The sequence below is a fragment of the Carlito syrichta genome, unplaced genomic scaffold, assembly GCF_000164805.1.
Source record: "Carlito syrichta isolate Samal-C Ts95f unplaced genomic scaffold, Tarsius_syrichta-2.0.1 Scaffold303209, whole genome shotgun sequence".
In the NCBI taxonomy this organism is placed as follows: domain Eukaryota; kingdom Metazoa; phylum Chordata; class Mammalia; order Primates; family Tarsiidae; genus Carlito; species Carlito syrichta.
In genome coordinates this window covers 168,270-184,514 of record NW_007247305.1, presented here as the reverse complement: position 1 = coordinate 184,514, position 16,245 = coordinate 168,270, and the positions used below count along the sequence as shown (strand labels likewise).

At 42.5% G+C, this 16,245-nt stretch overlaps 2 protein-coding genes across 2 annotated transcripts in view; one reads left to right on the top strand and one right to left on the bottom strand.

Moving 5' to 3' along the window:
• LOC103260442 (carbonyl reductase [NADPH] 1) overlaps positions 1-15,138 on the bottom strand; it is an 18,601-nt gene extending 3,463 nt beyond the window's left edge. Inside the window, exon 1 of the mRNA XM_008058081.2 lies at positions 15,134-15,138. The gene's annotated coding sequence lies outside the window, so the exon portion shown is untranslated. The remainder of the gene's footprint in view (positions 1-15,133) is intronic.
• The window catches only part of SETD4 (SET domain containing 4), a 20,699-nt gene continuing 15,536 nt past the window's right edge, over positions 11,083-16,245 (top strand). The window contains exons 1-2 of the mRNA XM_008058080.2: positions 11,083-11,177; positions 12,910-13,005. Of these exons, the coding sequence (XP_008056271.1) occupies positions 11,105-11,177; positions 12,910-13,005 (169 nt within the window). The 5' untranslated portion in view covers positions 11,083-11,104. The remainder of the gene's footprint in view (positions 11,178-12,909; positions 13,006-16,245) is intronic.

Sequence of the window (16,245 nt, the reverse complement as noted above, 5' to 3'; positions counted from 1 at the left end):
TCCCCGCAACTTCCCGGGAGTGTGGAGACCTCCCAGGCTTGTGTCTGCGCTGGGCTCTGCAACAACGGTGGCTGCAGACCCAGGTTGGGCGCTGCTGGCGGCTGCCCGCCTGGCGGCACAGAGCCATTCGTGTTGGCCGCCTGCCTAGACCCAAGCCCCTCCCTCCTTTATCCCTGGTTCTCTAAGGGTTTTCTTCGTATTCACCCAGATTGGCGAAGCATTAGTAATTGCGCTTGAAGAGATGGGACATTTGTGCCCAATTTCCCTTACAGTATTCTAAAAAATGTCGCTAGAACTGAAAGCTTTCGAGCAAGAGCTGTAATAGAAGCTAGAAGGAAATGACAGGGGTGAAGCTTTTGTTAATTTCCCCCCAAATATAGGAAAGCAAAGCTACTGGCTTATTCTTAGCCAGGTTTTCTAATAACGGTGGGAAGCGTACTAAATCATCACCTCTTAGGCGCTTGCAGCGCCATCAATTTATCTGTATGCAGGTTCTGCAATACAGTTGTGAGGGGGCCTCACAACCCTATTTTACATTCGAAATAACACATCAGGATGCACCTTTTAAACCTCCATTTTAAAATGAAGACGTTCTGTCCTCAGAGTTTATTAATTAGTTTTGTGGGAAATGAGTGTTCTTCCTTACTGCTTGCAACAAGGGGTTGGGGAGTGTAAGGCAAAATTTCATTTCTGTGCTTTCCAATAGGTTGCCACCAGCCACAGGTGGCCGTTTAAATGAATAAAAATTAATGTAGCCATTGCTTTGCTAGGCTCTGGTCAAGTCATGTGGTTCTTTGAGCTATGGCCATCATATTTTCTTAGCTTTGGCCCCCTCCCCTACCTTGGGGAGGTGAATCTCCTTTCTCTCTCTAAATAAATCATGTTTTTCAATCTAAAGAAATAAATGAATAAAAATTAATGCGGTTAAAAATTCAGTTCTTCAACCTAGATGCTCATCGAAAGTGGACTGGATGAAGAAAATGTTGTACATATACATGATGGAATATTTCACAGCTATAAAGAAGAACAAAATCATGGCCTTTGCAGCAAGTTGGAGTTGGAGACCATCACAATAAATGAAATGTCACAGAAACAAGGAACTGAATACCGCATGTTCTCACTCATAAGCCGTCCTCCCACATGAGTTCAGGGATGGAGTAGGATCCGCAGCTGCTGGATACTGGCAGAGGAGTGGTGGGTGGGGCACATGGCAACACACTGGGTACCTGATCCACTATCAGAGCAAGAGAGGGCCAGCTAGAAGCCCAAACTTCACCTGCATGCAACCTACTTATGTAGTAAATCACTTGTACCCCATAACTCTATGATTTAAAAATACATAAATAAATAAAACAATTCAGTTGTTTAGTTGCAGTATCCACATTTCAGATGCTCACCATTCACACAAGTTAGTGGTCCCTGTATTGGGCAGTGGAGATGTGGGATATTTCCATCATTGCAGAAAGTTCTGCTGGTCAGCCCTGCTCTAGGTAGATTGCAATTGTGTTGCAATTTCAATCAGTTGCTTAAAGAAGGTAATAATCAAGAAAAAAACCCTTGTTTTCTTTCAATGGAAATTTTTATTGAGATAATTATAGATTCACATGCAGTTGTAAAATAGTACAGAGATTTCTTACACTTTATCTAGTTTCTCCCAATGGTAACATTTTGCAAAACTACAGAACAACATCACAATGACGATAGTAACAATAACAACAGCAACAACAACAAAAATCCACTGATCAAATTCAGATTTCCCCAGTTTTTTGGGAGGACTGTACTTTGTGATTTATTTTAATCTGCTATTATGGAATATAAAATTAAAATACAGGGAAACATTTGGAAAATATAGACCAAAAAAATGACTTTTTTTTGTTTTGAGTTGGAGTCTCACTCTGTCGCCCAGACTGGAGTGCAGTGGCCGCTCCCAGCCACCGCAGCCTCGACCTGCTGGGCTCCGGCGATCCTTCCGCCTCAGCCTTCCAAGTAGCTGGAACTACAGGCCCACGCTACCAAGCCCGGCTAATTTTTTTGATTTATTGTAGAGATGAGGTCTCGCTGCCCAGGCGGGTCTCGAACCCGCGGGCTCAGGCAATCCACTCATCTCAGCCTCCCAAAGGCACAGGATTGCAGGCTGAGCCACCGAGCCCAGCATGACTTTCTAAACTCTAGGAAAATGTCTCAACACAAGTTAAATAACAATTTAGCAATTCCTTTTTTTTTTTTGACACAGAGTTTCATTCTTGTCACCCAGGCTGAAGTATAGTGGCATGATCATGGCTCACCACAGCCTCGAACTCCTAGGCTTAAGCTATCCTCCTGCCTCCGCCTCCCAAGTAGCCAGGATTATAGGTACACACCATTATACTCAGCTAATTAAAAAAATTTTTTTTGTAGAGACGAAGTCTTGCTATGTCGCCCAGGCTTGTCTTGAACTCCTGTCTTTTGTCCACTTTTTGATGGTGTTGTTGGTTTTCATGTTGGGTTGTTTGAGTTCCTTATAGAGTCTAACTATGTCTAATTATGCCTATGTCTGAGGCATAATTTGCAAATATTTTTTCCCATTCCGTAGGTTTTCTGTTCACTCTGTTGACTATTTTTTTTTGCTGAGCAGATTTTTAGTTTAATTAAGTCTCATTTTTCTATTTTTGCTTTTGTTGAAATTGCTTTTGAGATCTTTGTCATAAATTCTTTGCTTAGGCCGATGTACAGAAAAGTGTTTCCTAGGTCTTTTTCTAGGATTTTTATAGTACCAAGTCCTACATTTAAGTCTTTGATCCATCTTGAGTTACTTTTTGTACATGTGAGAGGTAGGGATCCATTTCCCCAGTTTTGTGTGTACTTATTTGTATGTGTGTGTACTTACTTTTGTGTAATTTTTATCACATATAGGTTTGAGTGTCCACCACTACAATCAAAATAAGAAAATTCCCATTAGCACAAGATCCCTCCTGGTGCTCTTTTATCACCAAACAGATCTCTCTCTTGCTTCCCACACCAACTCTATTCCCTGGCAACCACTAATCTGTTCACCATTTCTCCAAGTTTGTAGTTTAAAAAATGTTACATAGAGAGAATCATACAGTGTGTACTTTTTTTTTTTAAATGGAGGATAATTAAGTGCTCTGTTTTGGAATTTCTTTCTTATACCAGTGTGTGTTTTGTTTGTCATTCGTTGGCCTCTCTCTATACTGCTAGTTACTTCTGCAGCTGATGTGAGCCAGGTTAGAAGGAAATGGAACGGAATAAATTCAGTAAGAGAGCCACTCTGTGATGGCACATGGTACACAGGGAATTTTGACAGGGTGAGTTTCCAGCAGTTTCAAAAGACAAATTCTTAGAGGGCCATGTATCATTATTTTCAGTTAGATCTGTTTTATACTTTTAGTGCTGGTACCAACATAAGAACTGATAAGCTGATTGAAGGGGATGCTTCAGAAAACATAATATATAAAATATGCATTAATAAGAATTTAGAATGTGATAAAGGTAGCTTTTTTTTTTTTTTTTTTTTTTTTGAGTTGGAGTCTCACTCAGTCACCCAGACTGGAGTGCAGTGACCGCTCCCGGCCACCGCAGCCTCGACCTGCTGGGCTCCGGCAATCCTTCCACCTCAGCCTTCCAAGTAGCCGGAATTACAGGCATGTGCTACCACACCCGGCTGATTTTTTTGATTTATTGTAGAGATGAGGTCTCGCTGCCCAGGCGGGTCTTGAACCCACGGGCACAGGCAATCCACTCACCTCAGCCTCCCAAAGGCGCAGGATTACAGGCTGAGCCACCGAGCCCGGCTGATAAAGGTAGCTTTAATTAATGGGGGAGAGAGTAATTCCACAATTGGTACTGAAGGAAGAGTGTAATGATTGAAAAGAAAAAAAATACCTTACAATGTGCACTAAATAATTTTTTAAAAGAGAAGGAAAAAAGTGACTTATAAATGAAACCATGAAACAACTGTTAAGTAAATAAAATTTGTATTTTAGCCAGGCTCAGTGGCTCAGCCTGTAATCCCGCGCCTTTGGGAGGCTGAGGTGAGTGGATTGCTTGAGCCCGCGGGTTCGAGACCCGCCTGGGCAGCGAGACCTCATTTCAACAATAAATCAAAAAATCAGCCGGGAGTGGTAGCGCATGCCTGTAATTCCGGCTACTCGGAAGGCTGAGGTGGAAGGATCGCCAGAGCCCAGCAGGTCGAGGCTACTGCACTTCAGTCTGGGCGACAGAGTGAGACTCCAACTCAAAATAAATAAAGCGGCCTAGGGTCATTCTAGGGTCATCCTAGTGATGCCGTCTTGAGCTATTAGAAACTATGTTAGTGTTTAAATCTTTCAATATGGGGGCATGGGGTGGATGACATCATTTGTGCTGAGAGTGTGTAGTTTTTATAGGACAAATTTTGCTCTGAGGAGTCTGGCTAGAGTTCATTGGTCAAGGAGAGAATCTTTGACAATCCCCATGTAAAAAATAAGGGTCTACATCCTGTTTCTCCTTCATAAAAGATAAATCCCCATTTCAGCTGCCCCTTTTCTTCTGGTCTTGAATGTAATTGTATGAGAATGTGATGCCTGGTGCTGCAACAACTATCTTGAAGTAATGAAGAAACAAATAAAAAAGTGAATAGTCAACGCCTTAAGGATTGTCATTTAGAAAGTTAGAACAAGTGTTGATATTTGATGACACAAATGAATCATGCATCTGTTAAAATAATAAGAGGCCATGAAACTGAGGTAGCTCTGGCCAGGCACAGTGGCTCACGCCTGCAATCCCAGCACTTTGGGAGGCAGAGGTGGGAGAATTGCTTGAGCCCAGGAGATGGCACTAGCCTGGGCAACACAGCAAAACCTCATCTCTACAAAAAATAAAAAAATTAGCTGAGTGTGGTGGCATGTGCCTGTAGTCCCAGCTACCAGGGAGGATGAAGCAGAAGGATCACCTGAGCCGAGGAGGTTGAGTCTGCGGTGGTTGTGAGCATGTCACTGCACTCCAGCCTGGGCGACAGAGTGAGACTCCTACTCAAAAAAACCCAAAAAACAAAAAAAGATAAATCTTGATACATTAAAATTTTAAAGAGTATATTTGAGCAGATAGAGATTCCTGAAACAGGTACCTCCAAACAAGAAGTGCTTCGAGTCTCCTTCACAGGGGCTCTGAGAGAAAGCTCTTATAGAGTGAAGGCAGAAATAGAACAAAGAAATTATTTGATTGGCTAAAGTTTGAGCGATTGCCTTATTTGAACTTTTTCTATGGGAAGTTCAAGACAATATGACTAATGCCCAACTGATCACCTATAATTGGCTGAGCTAAGTTTTATTTTCTTTTAAATTCTGAGTTAGGCAATCCTTCCACCTCAGTCTTCCAAATAGCTGCAACTACAGGCACGCATGCCTGGTTAATTTTTTGATTTCTTCTAGAGACGAGGTCTCGCTAAATTGCCCAAGCTGGTCTCGAACCCCTAGGCTCAGGCAATACTCTCACCTCTACCTCCCAAAGTGCTGGGATTACAGGCTTAAACCACTGTGCTCAGCAAGTCTTATCTTTTTAGGAGTTCAAAGTCTGGAACCATCTATTTTCAGCACCCCCACACTTGGAAAAAGGAAACTTTTGATTTTGGAATAGTATGATGTACTGAAAAGTTGCAAATGTAATACAGAAAATTCCTGCATATTTCTCCCTGAGTTTCTCTTATTGGTAACATCTTTTTTTTATTTTTTATTTTTTTTGAGTTGGAGTCTCACTCTGTTGTCCAGACCGGAGTGCAATGGCCGCTCCCGGCCACTGCAGCCTTGACCTGCTGGGCTCTGGCAATCCTTCCGCCTCAGCCTTCCGAGTAGCCGGAATTACAGGCATGCGCTACCATGCCCGGCTGTTTTTTAAATTTTATTGTAGAGATGAGGTCTCGCCAAGTTGCCCAGGCGGGTCTCGAACCCGTGGGCTCAGGCAATCCACTCACCTCAGCCTCCCAAAGTGCTGGGATTACAGGCTGAGCCACTGAGCCTGGCTATTGGTAACATTTTACTACTAGGGTACACTTGTCACAACTAGAACCTAACATACTTGTCACAACTAGAACCTAACACTGAAACAGTAGTATTAACTAAGCTCCATGCTTTATTTGGATTTTACTGGTTTTTCTCCTAATATCCTTTTCTATTCCAGAATCCCCTCCAATATACGACATTACATTTAGTTGTCATGTTTTTGGCTTATGACAACTTATCAGGGTTGATAGTTGGCCCTCTGTGCCCTCAGGTTCTGCTGAGGACTTTTCATTTTTGAAAAAAAAAAAAGCTCAAACAATGGATCAATAAAAAATACAAATAAATGCTTACTCTTGCAGGCAAAGATAAAACAGCAAATAAAAAATACAGAATAACTATTTACCACTTTCATTATGTTAGGCATTATAAGTAACCTAGAGATTATTTAAAGTATATGGCAGCATGTGTGTAGGTTATAGTAATACTACCCCGTTGTGAAAGTTGTCAGAATACAAATAGAGTCATTTGTGTGAAAACCCAGACAAATGGAGCTGGAGAAGGCCATGGAGGGAGGGTTCTCATGTACTATGCCTAATACAAGAGTCTATAACTAAGTCTATCACAAAAGACTGCAAAAACCACAAACTCGCACAAAGACCACCATAACTTTACACAGAAAATACAGCTGCAAGCACGTAGGTCCGGCAATTGCCTGTCCAACCCTGAACTGATGCCACCTTTGTTATTGATCCTTGTAGCTAAGAATAATTGATACAAAGCGACTGATGTAATCCACCTCATTTTGCATTTAAAAATTTTTCGTCTCAATTTCCCAGCACGTGCTCGCAGTTTTCTATGGCACGCATATTCCCCTTACAATGCTACTCCTAAATAAGTATCATTTTCTTTTAGATAGCATCTCTGTTATGTAGGTTGATACCATTTTATATAAAGGACTTGAACATCCAGATTTTGGTATTCAAGAAGGTCTTGGAACCGATCCTCCCAGTCACCCAGGGACGACTACAATGTTTTTCATGACAGAAAACATGTTTTAGGAGTTGGTCAAGTGTTTTGATTTTTTTTTTCATGGAAAAACTGGGGTTATGGGTTTTGGGAGGAATACCACAGGAACCTACTCCAATCAACATGGTTTAACCCGGATGCTGTTACTCCTTGGCCACCCAGTCAAGGTAGTGTTTGCCAGGTTTCTCCAATGTAGTCTCCCCTAGTCCTTCTTTTCGTACCAGTCCCCCTTTCCCAGTCCCCTTTTTCCCTTTCTCTTTGGAATCAAGTCACCAAGCACAGCGCATAATCAAGGTAGAGGTGGGTGGGGCAGAATTGGCGCTCCCTCTGCTGGAAGAATGAGCATTTACGTGAATAGAATTTTTCTGTAAGGCGGGCTCTGGGCTAAGCCAGAAACAGCGAAATAGGGAGGGGCGGTCGAATCAAGGGCGGGAACAGACAAAGCCAGCCTGTTCGGATGCCAGCCCGCACCTGCTGGACCCGAGGGCGAGGGGAGGTACCCGGGTAGAAGGGGCGGGGCAGGACCAAGGACGCGCCCAGGGACTCCGAAAGGCTGGTTCATCAGAGCGCTGGTCGCCTGCCAGAGGTCTTATCGATTTTCTTATTCTTGGCTCCGAGCGGGGGATATAGGGCTCTAGGGTGGGACACCTCGCCCCTAGGTGGGTTTTGCATTAGTGGCGAGTCCGCGAAAACTGCGCATGCGCGCGATGGCAAGAGGCGGCCTGCAGGGGGAAAAAGCAGGCCTTCCGCGGGATGACTAAGGCCTTGGATTGCTTAAGGACTCGAGGCTGGCCTCTCGGCCTCATCCTTTCCTCCTGCAGCTTCGACCCGCTTCTTTAACTCGTCCTCATCTGGGGCGCCATTTCGGGTTTCCACGTGCCTTAGGCCCGCCCACTGCCGCCGCCATCTTGGAGGCGGTCTCCCGCATCGTGGTGAGCCGGGTGGACTTCCGGGTCGGGGCCTCTAGTTGCCCGGGTCACGGGGGCGGGGTCGTGCTGAAGCTTTCCTACGTTTTTAATTCATCAGTGTAAAAAGGAGAACGGGCTTCCGATTGCTGACGCCCGCCAGGCCTGTGCACAGCAGTAGCCTTCCAGCGTTTGGAAGTCGTTCACTTAGCGAATAGTGCCCTGGCGTGCTGGGGGTGCCAAGGAGCCGAGGGCCTGGGGGTCTGATGCCCACCCGGCTGGATTGTGGCGGCGGGAGCGGTGTGTGTCGGGCCAGGAGGGTGGCCTTGTGTCTAGGGTTTGAGGACTGTGGGCGCGAGGGCGGTGTTGTGGCCGTGACCGTCACCGGTCTCCACGTGGTAATGGCAGGGCGCTGGGTCCCGGGACCAGACAAGGTGCGCTGAGCTCGGGACCTGGACGGGGATCTTCCGCAACTGAAATGGGGTTGTCACACTGCCTGGAGTTCTTGTCTCTTTCATTTCTGCCCTGGTGTTTTTTTAAGGAGTAGATTTAAAACTCGTTAAAATGAACATTTATGCATATGATATTCATAATACGACACTTATGTGCTCGTGCGTATATAAGTCAGTATAGGAAGATCCAAAAGTAATAATAAATGCCCACTCTCCTAGCACTTTTTACAGTTAACACAAGTATAACTCACGTGATAGTCTGTTACATGCATAGCCGTGTCATGATCAAGTCAGGGTCTTTGGGGCGTCCATTACCTCCAGCAATTGTCATTTCTGTGTGTTGGGAACATTTCAAGTTCTCTTTCATAGCTCTTTTGAAATATACAGTACTTTGTTATTAGCTGTAGTCACCTTACTCAGCTGTAGAACATTAGAGCGTATTCCTTACTATCTAACTGTATGTCTGCACCCATAACCAATTGGTATTCACCCCCCCCACCTCTTCCAGCCTCTGGTAACCATCATCGTGTTCTCTACGTCCATAACATCCCACAGGTGAGTGAGAACATGTGGATATGTATCTTTCTGTGCCTGGCTTATTGCACTTAAGGTAATGACCTCAGGTTCCGTCTGTGTTGCTACAAAATGACATGAGTTCCTTCTTTTTTATAGCCGAGTAGTATTCCATTGCCCTAGCACATTTTTTTTTACTATCTTTCCTTATATTTTCTTGTTTTGTAAACGTTATGTAATGTACTCAAAAGAAAACCCAAAAAGGATTATTTAATGTACAATGTTCAGCAGCTTTTAAAAAACTCATTATGTCTTGGATAGTTTTATATCTTAGCACATATCTTCCTATTAATGGCTGCATTAATCTTTATTCATTACTATTAATAGCTTCACCTCATTGCCTGTATCATACTGGTGTGTTTAATGGATTTTATTTTATTTATTTATTTATTTTTGAGTTGGAGTCTCACTCTGCCCAGACTGGAGTGCAAGTGGCATGCTCCTGGCCACCACAGCCTCGACCTGCTGGGCTCCGGCGATCCTTCCAGCTCCAGCTGGAACTACATATGTGCGCTTCCACGCCCGGCTAATTTTTGATTTATTGCAGAGATGAGGTCTCGCCAAGTTGCCCAGGCGGGTCTTGAACCCGCAGGCTCAGGCAATCTACTCACCTTAGCCTCCCAAAGGCTACAGGCTGAGCCACCGAACCCAGCTTGGATTTTATTTTTTATGCTTCCAAGGAAGTAGCATAGGAACTTTAGTGGCCATTTAGATCTTATGCACATCTTTTATTTTTGTCTCCTTTTCTGGCAGATAAACCTGTCCCTAATCATTTGCCAACACCCATTTAATTACAGAGCACTGTATTTTAGGATCCTGGTATCTAAGAACAAACCACTGTTTACTTCACACTGAAAGGTGATTTTGTTTTCAGTTGGAGTCTCTGTCATCTATTCTGGAGTGCAGTGGCATACTCACAGCCCACCCCAGCGTTGACCTGCTGGGCTCTTGTGATCCGTCTGCCTCAGCCTTCCAAGTAGCAGGAACTACAGGTATGTGCTACCATGCCCAGCTAATTTTTTATTTATTGTAGAGATGAGGTCTTGCCAAGTTGCCCTGGCTGGTTTCGAACCCGCAGACTCAGGCAATCCACTCTCCTTGGCCTTCCAAAGTGCTGGGATTATAGACTGAGCCACCGAGCCTGGCCATTTTTTATTTTATATTGACTCAATTCCTTTATTTTTAGAATTTTTTTTGTTTTGAGTTGGAGTCTCACTCTGTCGCTCAGGCTGGAGTGCAGTGGCACACTCACGGTCACTGCAGCCTTGACCTGCTAGACTTAGGTGATCCTTCCAAGTTGCTGGAACTACAGACGCATACCACGCCCAGCTAGTTTTTGTGATTTGTTGTAGAGATGTGGTCTCACCAAGTTGCCGAGACTGGGTTTGAACCCCTGGGCTCAGGCAGTTCTCTCACCTCGGCCTCCCAAAGTGCTAGGATTACAGGCTATTTTTAGAATTTTAAAAAATTGTTTATAAAAACAGATATTACACAAAGCTAGTCACTATTTGTAGTTTTCTGTTAACTACTTTAAAAGCCTGTAAACATTCAGCTGCTTTTCACAGACATGGGTGCTCTTTATGTTTTGGTGTCTTCTGCTTAGATTTTGTGGCTCTGACTTTCCTCTGCTCACCTCATTCTTTATTTTATTTTATTCTAAAGATGTGGACTATAATTCAGGATTAAGTATACAAGTGGACATCATACAGGTAAATTTGGACTTCCCTTTGGTCCCCACTTTGCCTGGTTTGATTTTTTTTTTTTTCAGTGTAAGACTTCCTAGCTAATGGGGGCTTTATGGCTACTGTTCATTCTAAGTATAATTAATTTGAATTGGTGCTTTGGTAAATGTGGGTTAGGAGTGAGATGTGTAAGTCACCAAAGCTCAGGCTTATGAAATCAGTTATGAAGATTTCCATGATTACTCAGTATTCAGTAGGGCCTCAAGATAAAACTGTTTTAGAGGAGTCAATGTAATGGGCATTCCATTAGTGCAGTATAAGCTCACAGTATAAGCCTTTCATGTACAAAAACTCTTTAGAGAATGGTATACCGAAATACTCATTGTATATTTAAAGTTACAAAGAACAGTGATTATCATACAACTGGAAAGTAAGACAAAGAAATGCTTTTCATTTTAGATTGGCACCTACACAGCAACTACGGTTTTAGTATGCAGAAGGGAAGAGGGAGAACAAGCCGGGTCAGAAGACGAAAACTCTCTAGAGGCTCTGAATCAAGAGGAGGTACAACTTTGTTTCTTTTTTTTTTTTTTGAGTTGGAGTCTCACTCAGTCGTCCCTACTAGAGCTCAGTGACCGCTCCCGGCCACCGCAGCCTTGACCTGCTGGGCTCTGGCGATCCTTCCGCCTCAGCCTTCCAAGTAGCTGGAACTACAGGAGTGCGCTACCACGCCCAGCTAATTTTTTGATTTATTGTAGAGATGAGGTCTCGCCAAGTTGCTCAGGCAGGTCTCGAACCCGCGGGCTCAGGCAGTCCACTCACCTCTGCCTCCCAAGGCGCAGGATTACAGGCTGAGCCACCGAGCCTGGGCAACTTTGTTTCTTTTAGTGCCAGTGATGAAAAAAGAAATCCTTTGTTGACTGATGTCTGTTCATACACGTAGTTTTTCTCAAAGGCACATAGTCAGTGTTCAAAGAGCGTATTTCTTAAGTAATACTATTTTTAACGGTGCCAGTATATTCTTTGAAATCCTGGTGGGAATGTGAATATATTTAACTAATTGCTTCAACTGTCTTCTCTGAGGATACCTTCCAGGTTTCTCTTTTCTGGTCCGGACCTTCAGCTACCTTTAGAATGTTAATTTTTGGATTCAAATTCAGTGTAACCCAGTCTGAATGCAATAATGTACGGGAAAGTGCTAGCCTATCTGGAAAGTTCTACTTAAATGTAATTGTATATGGTACAAGATATGGATAAGTTCATCATCATTATTATTTTTGCTTATGGAGATTCAATTGCTTGATCATTATTTATTGAAAAGACTGTCTTTTCTCCAGTGGATTACCTTTGTACTTTGCCAAAAATCAGTTGTTCATATATATGTGGGTCTATCTCTGGATTTTTTTAATCCTGTTCCATTGACCTATTTGTCTGTCTTGATGACAATATCATACTAATTTGTAAATTTTATTACTGTAGTTTTTTTTGTTTTTTTTTTTAAGAGATGAAGCCTTGCTATTTTGCTCAGGCTAGTCTCAAACTATTGGACTCAAGCAGTCCTCCTGCCTCAGCATCCCAAAGTGCTGGGATTACAGGTATGAGCCAGCACACCTGACCTGATTATTGTATCTTTATAAATAAGTTTTAAAATAAGTATTTCCAAGACATTTTGACTATTCTAGGTATTTTGCATTTCTGTATGAATTTTAAGATTAGCTTGTTAAATCCTAAAAAAAGCCTGCTTGGATTTTATTTAGAATTGCATTGAATCAATATAGTTATGCTCTGCATAATGATGTTTAGGTTGGTGGACCGTATGTACAGCAGTGATCCCATAAGATTATAATACTGTTTTCTTACTGTACCTTTTCTATGTTTAGACATACCGATACTTACCATTGTGTACATCTGTCTGATATACTTCATCAGAGATGTTCTTTTAAAATGGTAGTCCTGGGCTGGGTGTGATGTCTCACGCCTGTAATCTCAGCACATTGAGAGGCCAAGGTGAGAGGATTGCTTGAGTTCAGGAGTTTGAGACCAACCTGGGCAACAGGGCGAGATCTTATTTCTACAATAAATAAAAAAATTAGCTGGGTGTGGTGGTGTGTACCTGTAGTCCCAGCTACTTGGAAGGCTGAAGCCCAGCAGGTCGAGGCTGTGGTGGCTGAGATTGTGGCACTGCAGTCTAGCCTGGGTGCCAGAGTGAGACTCCGACTTAAAAAAATAAAATTAAAATGGTGATCTGATTATATGGTAATTTTAATCACTGTTTGTTCTCTTCTCACCTGATTAGTGAATGAAAGCTACAAGTCTGAATTTATCGAACTAAAAAAGTGGCTGAAAGATAGGAAGTTTAAAGATACAAACCTGGCACCTGCTCTTTTTCCAGGTGAGAATTGGCATTCGGCTCTCCTGACCTTTGTCATAGGACAGTCACGTAGATTGCAGGGACGATTCTTGCAGGTGGGCTTTGTTCCCTCTGGGAACGTATCTATTGAGCTGTGTGTTGGACCTCCTGCTGAAGGAGAGTCATCAACACTCGGCTACTTTCTCTTATTTGCCAGTGAAACACGAGAAGCAGGAAACTGGGAAGAAAATTTTAATCTGAATTCAGGATTCAGCGAGACAGACTTGATATTTTTACCAGAACCCACTCAAAGCAACACACATTCATTCCAGTATTTATAGCAAAACTGGGATGGTCTTATCAATTTTAACTGTTGATTAATAGTTATTAGTATCTTTTCTAATCAGAGTTGAGACCTCAAATGGCTGCTGCCGTAAGCCAGTGTTCACACTGCACCAATGCTGTCATTCTTTCTTTAAAAAAATTTTTATTTTAAAGATGTGAAGTATAATTCAGCTGTTATTCTTTGAAATTAAAATGACTTTTGGGCAATTTGGGACAGCGTGCTTTCTAGTTAGTTACAGTTCTTCGCTCACATTGGGAATTTTTGGTTCATAAGACTTAATAATTAACATTATACACAAATTTGATTCAAAGGCATAAAGGAAATCAATTGTCACCTAAAGACTAAGGGGAACAGATTCATTTTTTGGGTTTTAGGGAGTTTCAGCAGAACCCATTTCTTATCTGTGTCCGTTAGAGGCTTTTTCTGGGATGTATACTTTTTCTTGGTACTTTCTGCTTATAAAGGGCTCAGTGTAAATGACTGTGTTCCTTTCAGTACCAGCAGCAGTTACTACATGAAGAGGGAAGAAGCAAAATGTGCATTCAAGCAGTTTTACATTTAGCCTTAATTACACAGGAACATTTCTAAACTTAGCTGGGCACAGTGGTGCATGCCTTTAATCCTAGCACTTAGGGAGGCAGAGGCAAGAGGAATGCCTGAGCCCAGGGGTTTGAGACCAGCCGGGGCACCTTGGCGAGACCTCATCTCTATAATCAATCAAAAAATTAGCTGGGTGTGGTGGTGCGTGCATATGGTTCCAGCTACTTGGAAGGCTGAGGTGGAAGGATCACCTGAGCTCAGCGAGTTGAGGCTGTAGTGGTCGAGTGTGCCACTGCATTCTAAACTTAACTGTAAACAATCCATGGTCTAGCAAGAAGTTGTAAGTAAGTGCTTTTTATTTTCTAAGGTTTCTGGGGAGTGGTGTTAATTTCCTAATAGCTATTCTAAAATTATAGGCTACATATAGAGTACCTCTTTGCTGTCATCTTAGAGCAATAGGGGGTTTGTGATGGTGAGTCTCTTCATCACTGCCTTGTAGCTATGCTGTTTACTTGTACTTCACCTGTTGTAAAAATAAAGTGGCTTGTGAGGAGAAATGACAAAATGATGAAATAAAAAAAGGAGGATAAGAATAGAAAAATAAGATGAAACCAAGAATAAGGATAATACATAAAATACACGATTGTAAAATCTTATATACTTGTCAGAGGTGAGCTACTAGTATAATTTATCTTTCTAGCAGTCCATACAATGGATTTGGTCAGTGCTCTGAATCTTAGTGTTCTATTAATAAAACCAAGTTGTCTACTAATGACTCCCTCCACCTCCGGCCATTAAAGTTGTTACTCAGGTATCCATCAGATAATTTAACTTAGAGCAAATTGACTTTCTCATATATATCCCAAGATAGATGATTTCCCATGTGTGCCTCTGGCCGAGGGAGGTGATGTGTATAAAGTTGTTCCTCGTATGGCAGTCATATGTGATGACTTTGGGCTTAAAATGCTTGATTTGAGCCATTTTTTGTTAGGGTCTCTCCTGATTTATGGTCATGAACCATAGTTGTCAGCCTCTAACAGAATGTTTAGCTTTCTATTTTTGTGTGTAAAAGTCACACTCTTAGATTTTGCATATGGGGTTCTTCACCAGATGATCAAGAGAAAAGATACCTGCCTACTTCTCAGGTGGCATTTCCCTAAGAAGGATAGGTTTAAAGTCATCAGGCAGGAACTGGCAAATGCTTAGACTGAATGCCTGAGAATAAGTAATTTGCCTATAACCTGGAGCAGTAAAGAGTTACCATTTTTACAAGTGGAAACAAACTGCTCAGGCCCCAGTTCCAGATTCAGGGCCTTAGAGTTGCAGAAGCACAGTGTGTTGGCAGTGATTTGGGCCTGCTGTTTACAGTTCTGGGGACAAGGACCCTTCTGTGTGTGCCTTATATATTTTTAGCTCTTGATCTGTATATGATAGGAGGTAAGATATTTGGGATTCAATCAACACATGCAAAATTCTGGGGAATTTATCCTAGTTGTGGGGTTGCAAGCAGGATTCTGTCTGTCGGCTGTCACCTAATTTGTGCCTTGGGAACTGACTAGCACCTTCTTTCACCAGAAAAGCACTACCCAGTCCAGGGCCTCCTGGGTGGATTTATGGCAGCAGAAATCTGAGGGCTTTGAGACGTTTGTAATAAGCTTTACTTCTGTGAGTTCCTCATGGCCATTCCTACCTTGCCTAGTATATCCAGTATAAAAATGACAGTAAGTGTCGATTACTATGGTGTGGTTTTTGATTTTGAACACTGTATATTGTAGAAATATAGGTACAGTGTCTTCCAGATATATTCCATATTCCAGGTTCTGTTTATATATAAGTTTAGAGGTACATTTCCACTTAGATGAGCATACTGGTCTTTTGAAGGTGGCCACATAATAGAAGTCCTCCTAGTAATTACTTCTAGAAGAGGTTCTGGCATACAAGGATCATTAACTCCACAATGGGATATATAAAATAAATAAGCTTTAAAAACCAGAACCACGTGTCCAAGCAGACAGTGTCCTCCTGGGTGGTATGAGTTAGGATTCATCAATTCTAGTTTGCCGGAAAACTGAAGACTTGAGGCAGGTATTCCCACCGTGAACCAGGAGCTTCCCAGTAATCCTGCAGGGATTGACTGTTGAATTCTGTTTCCTCTCAGTTAAGAGAAAAAAGGCCAAGAATTATGAATCTGGAGAGGTGAACACTTCAGACCTCTTATGGTCATATAATACCTATTCTTGTCAGAAAAGCTGTCACCTGAGCATCCTTTTAGTGTCCACCTGACTGTATTCCGGGAGCAGAGACTTGAGCATTGAGGGAGAAATTTTTGAAAGGTGGTGGGGTGTTAATAGTGTAGCTGGTAAAGCTACCATTCTGACTGTGTTCTAGCCAGATCT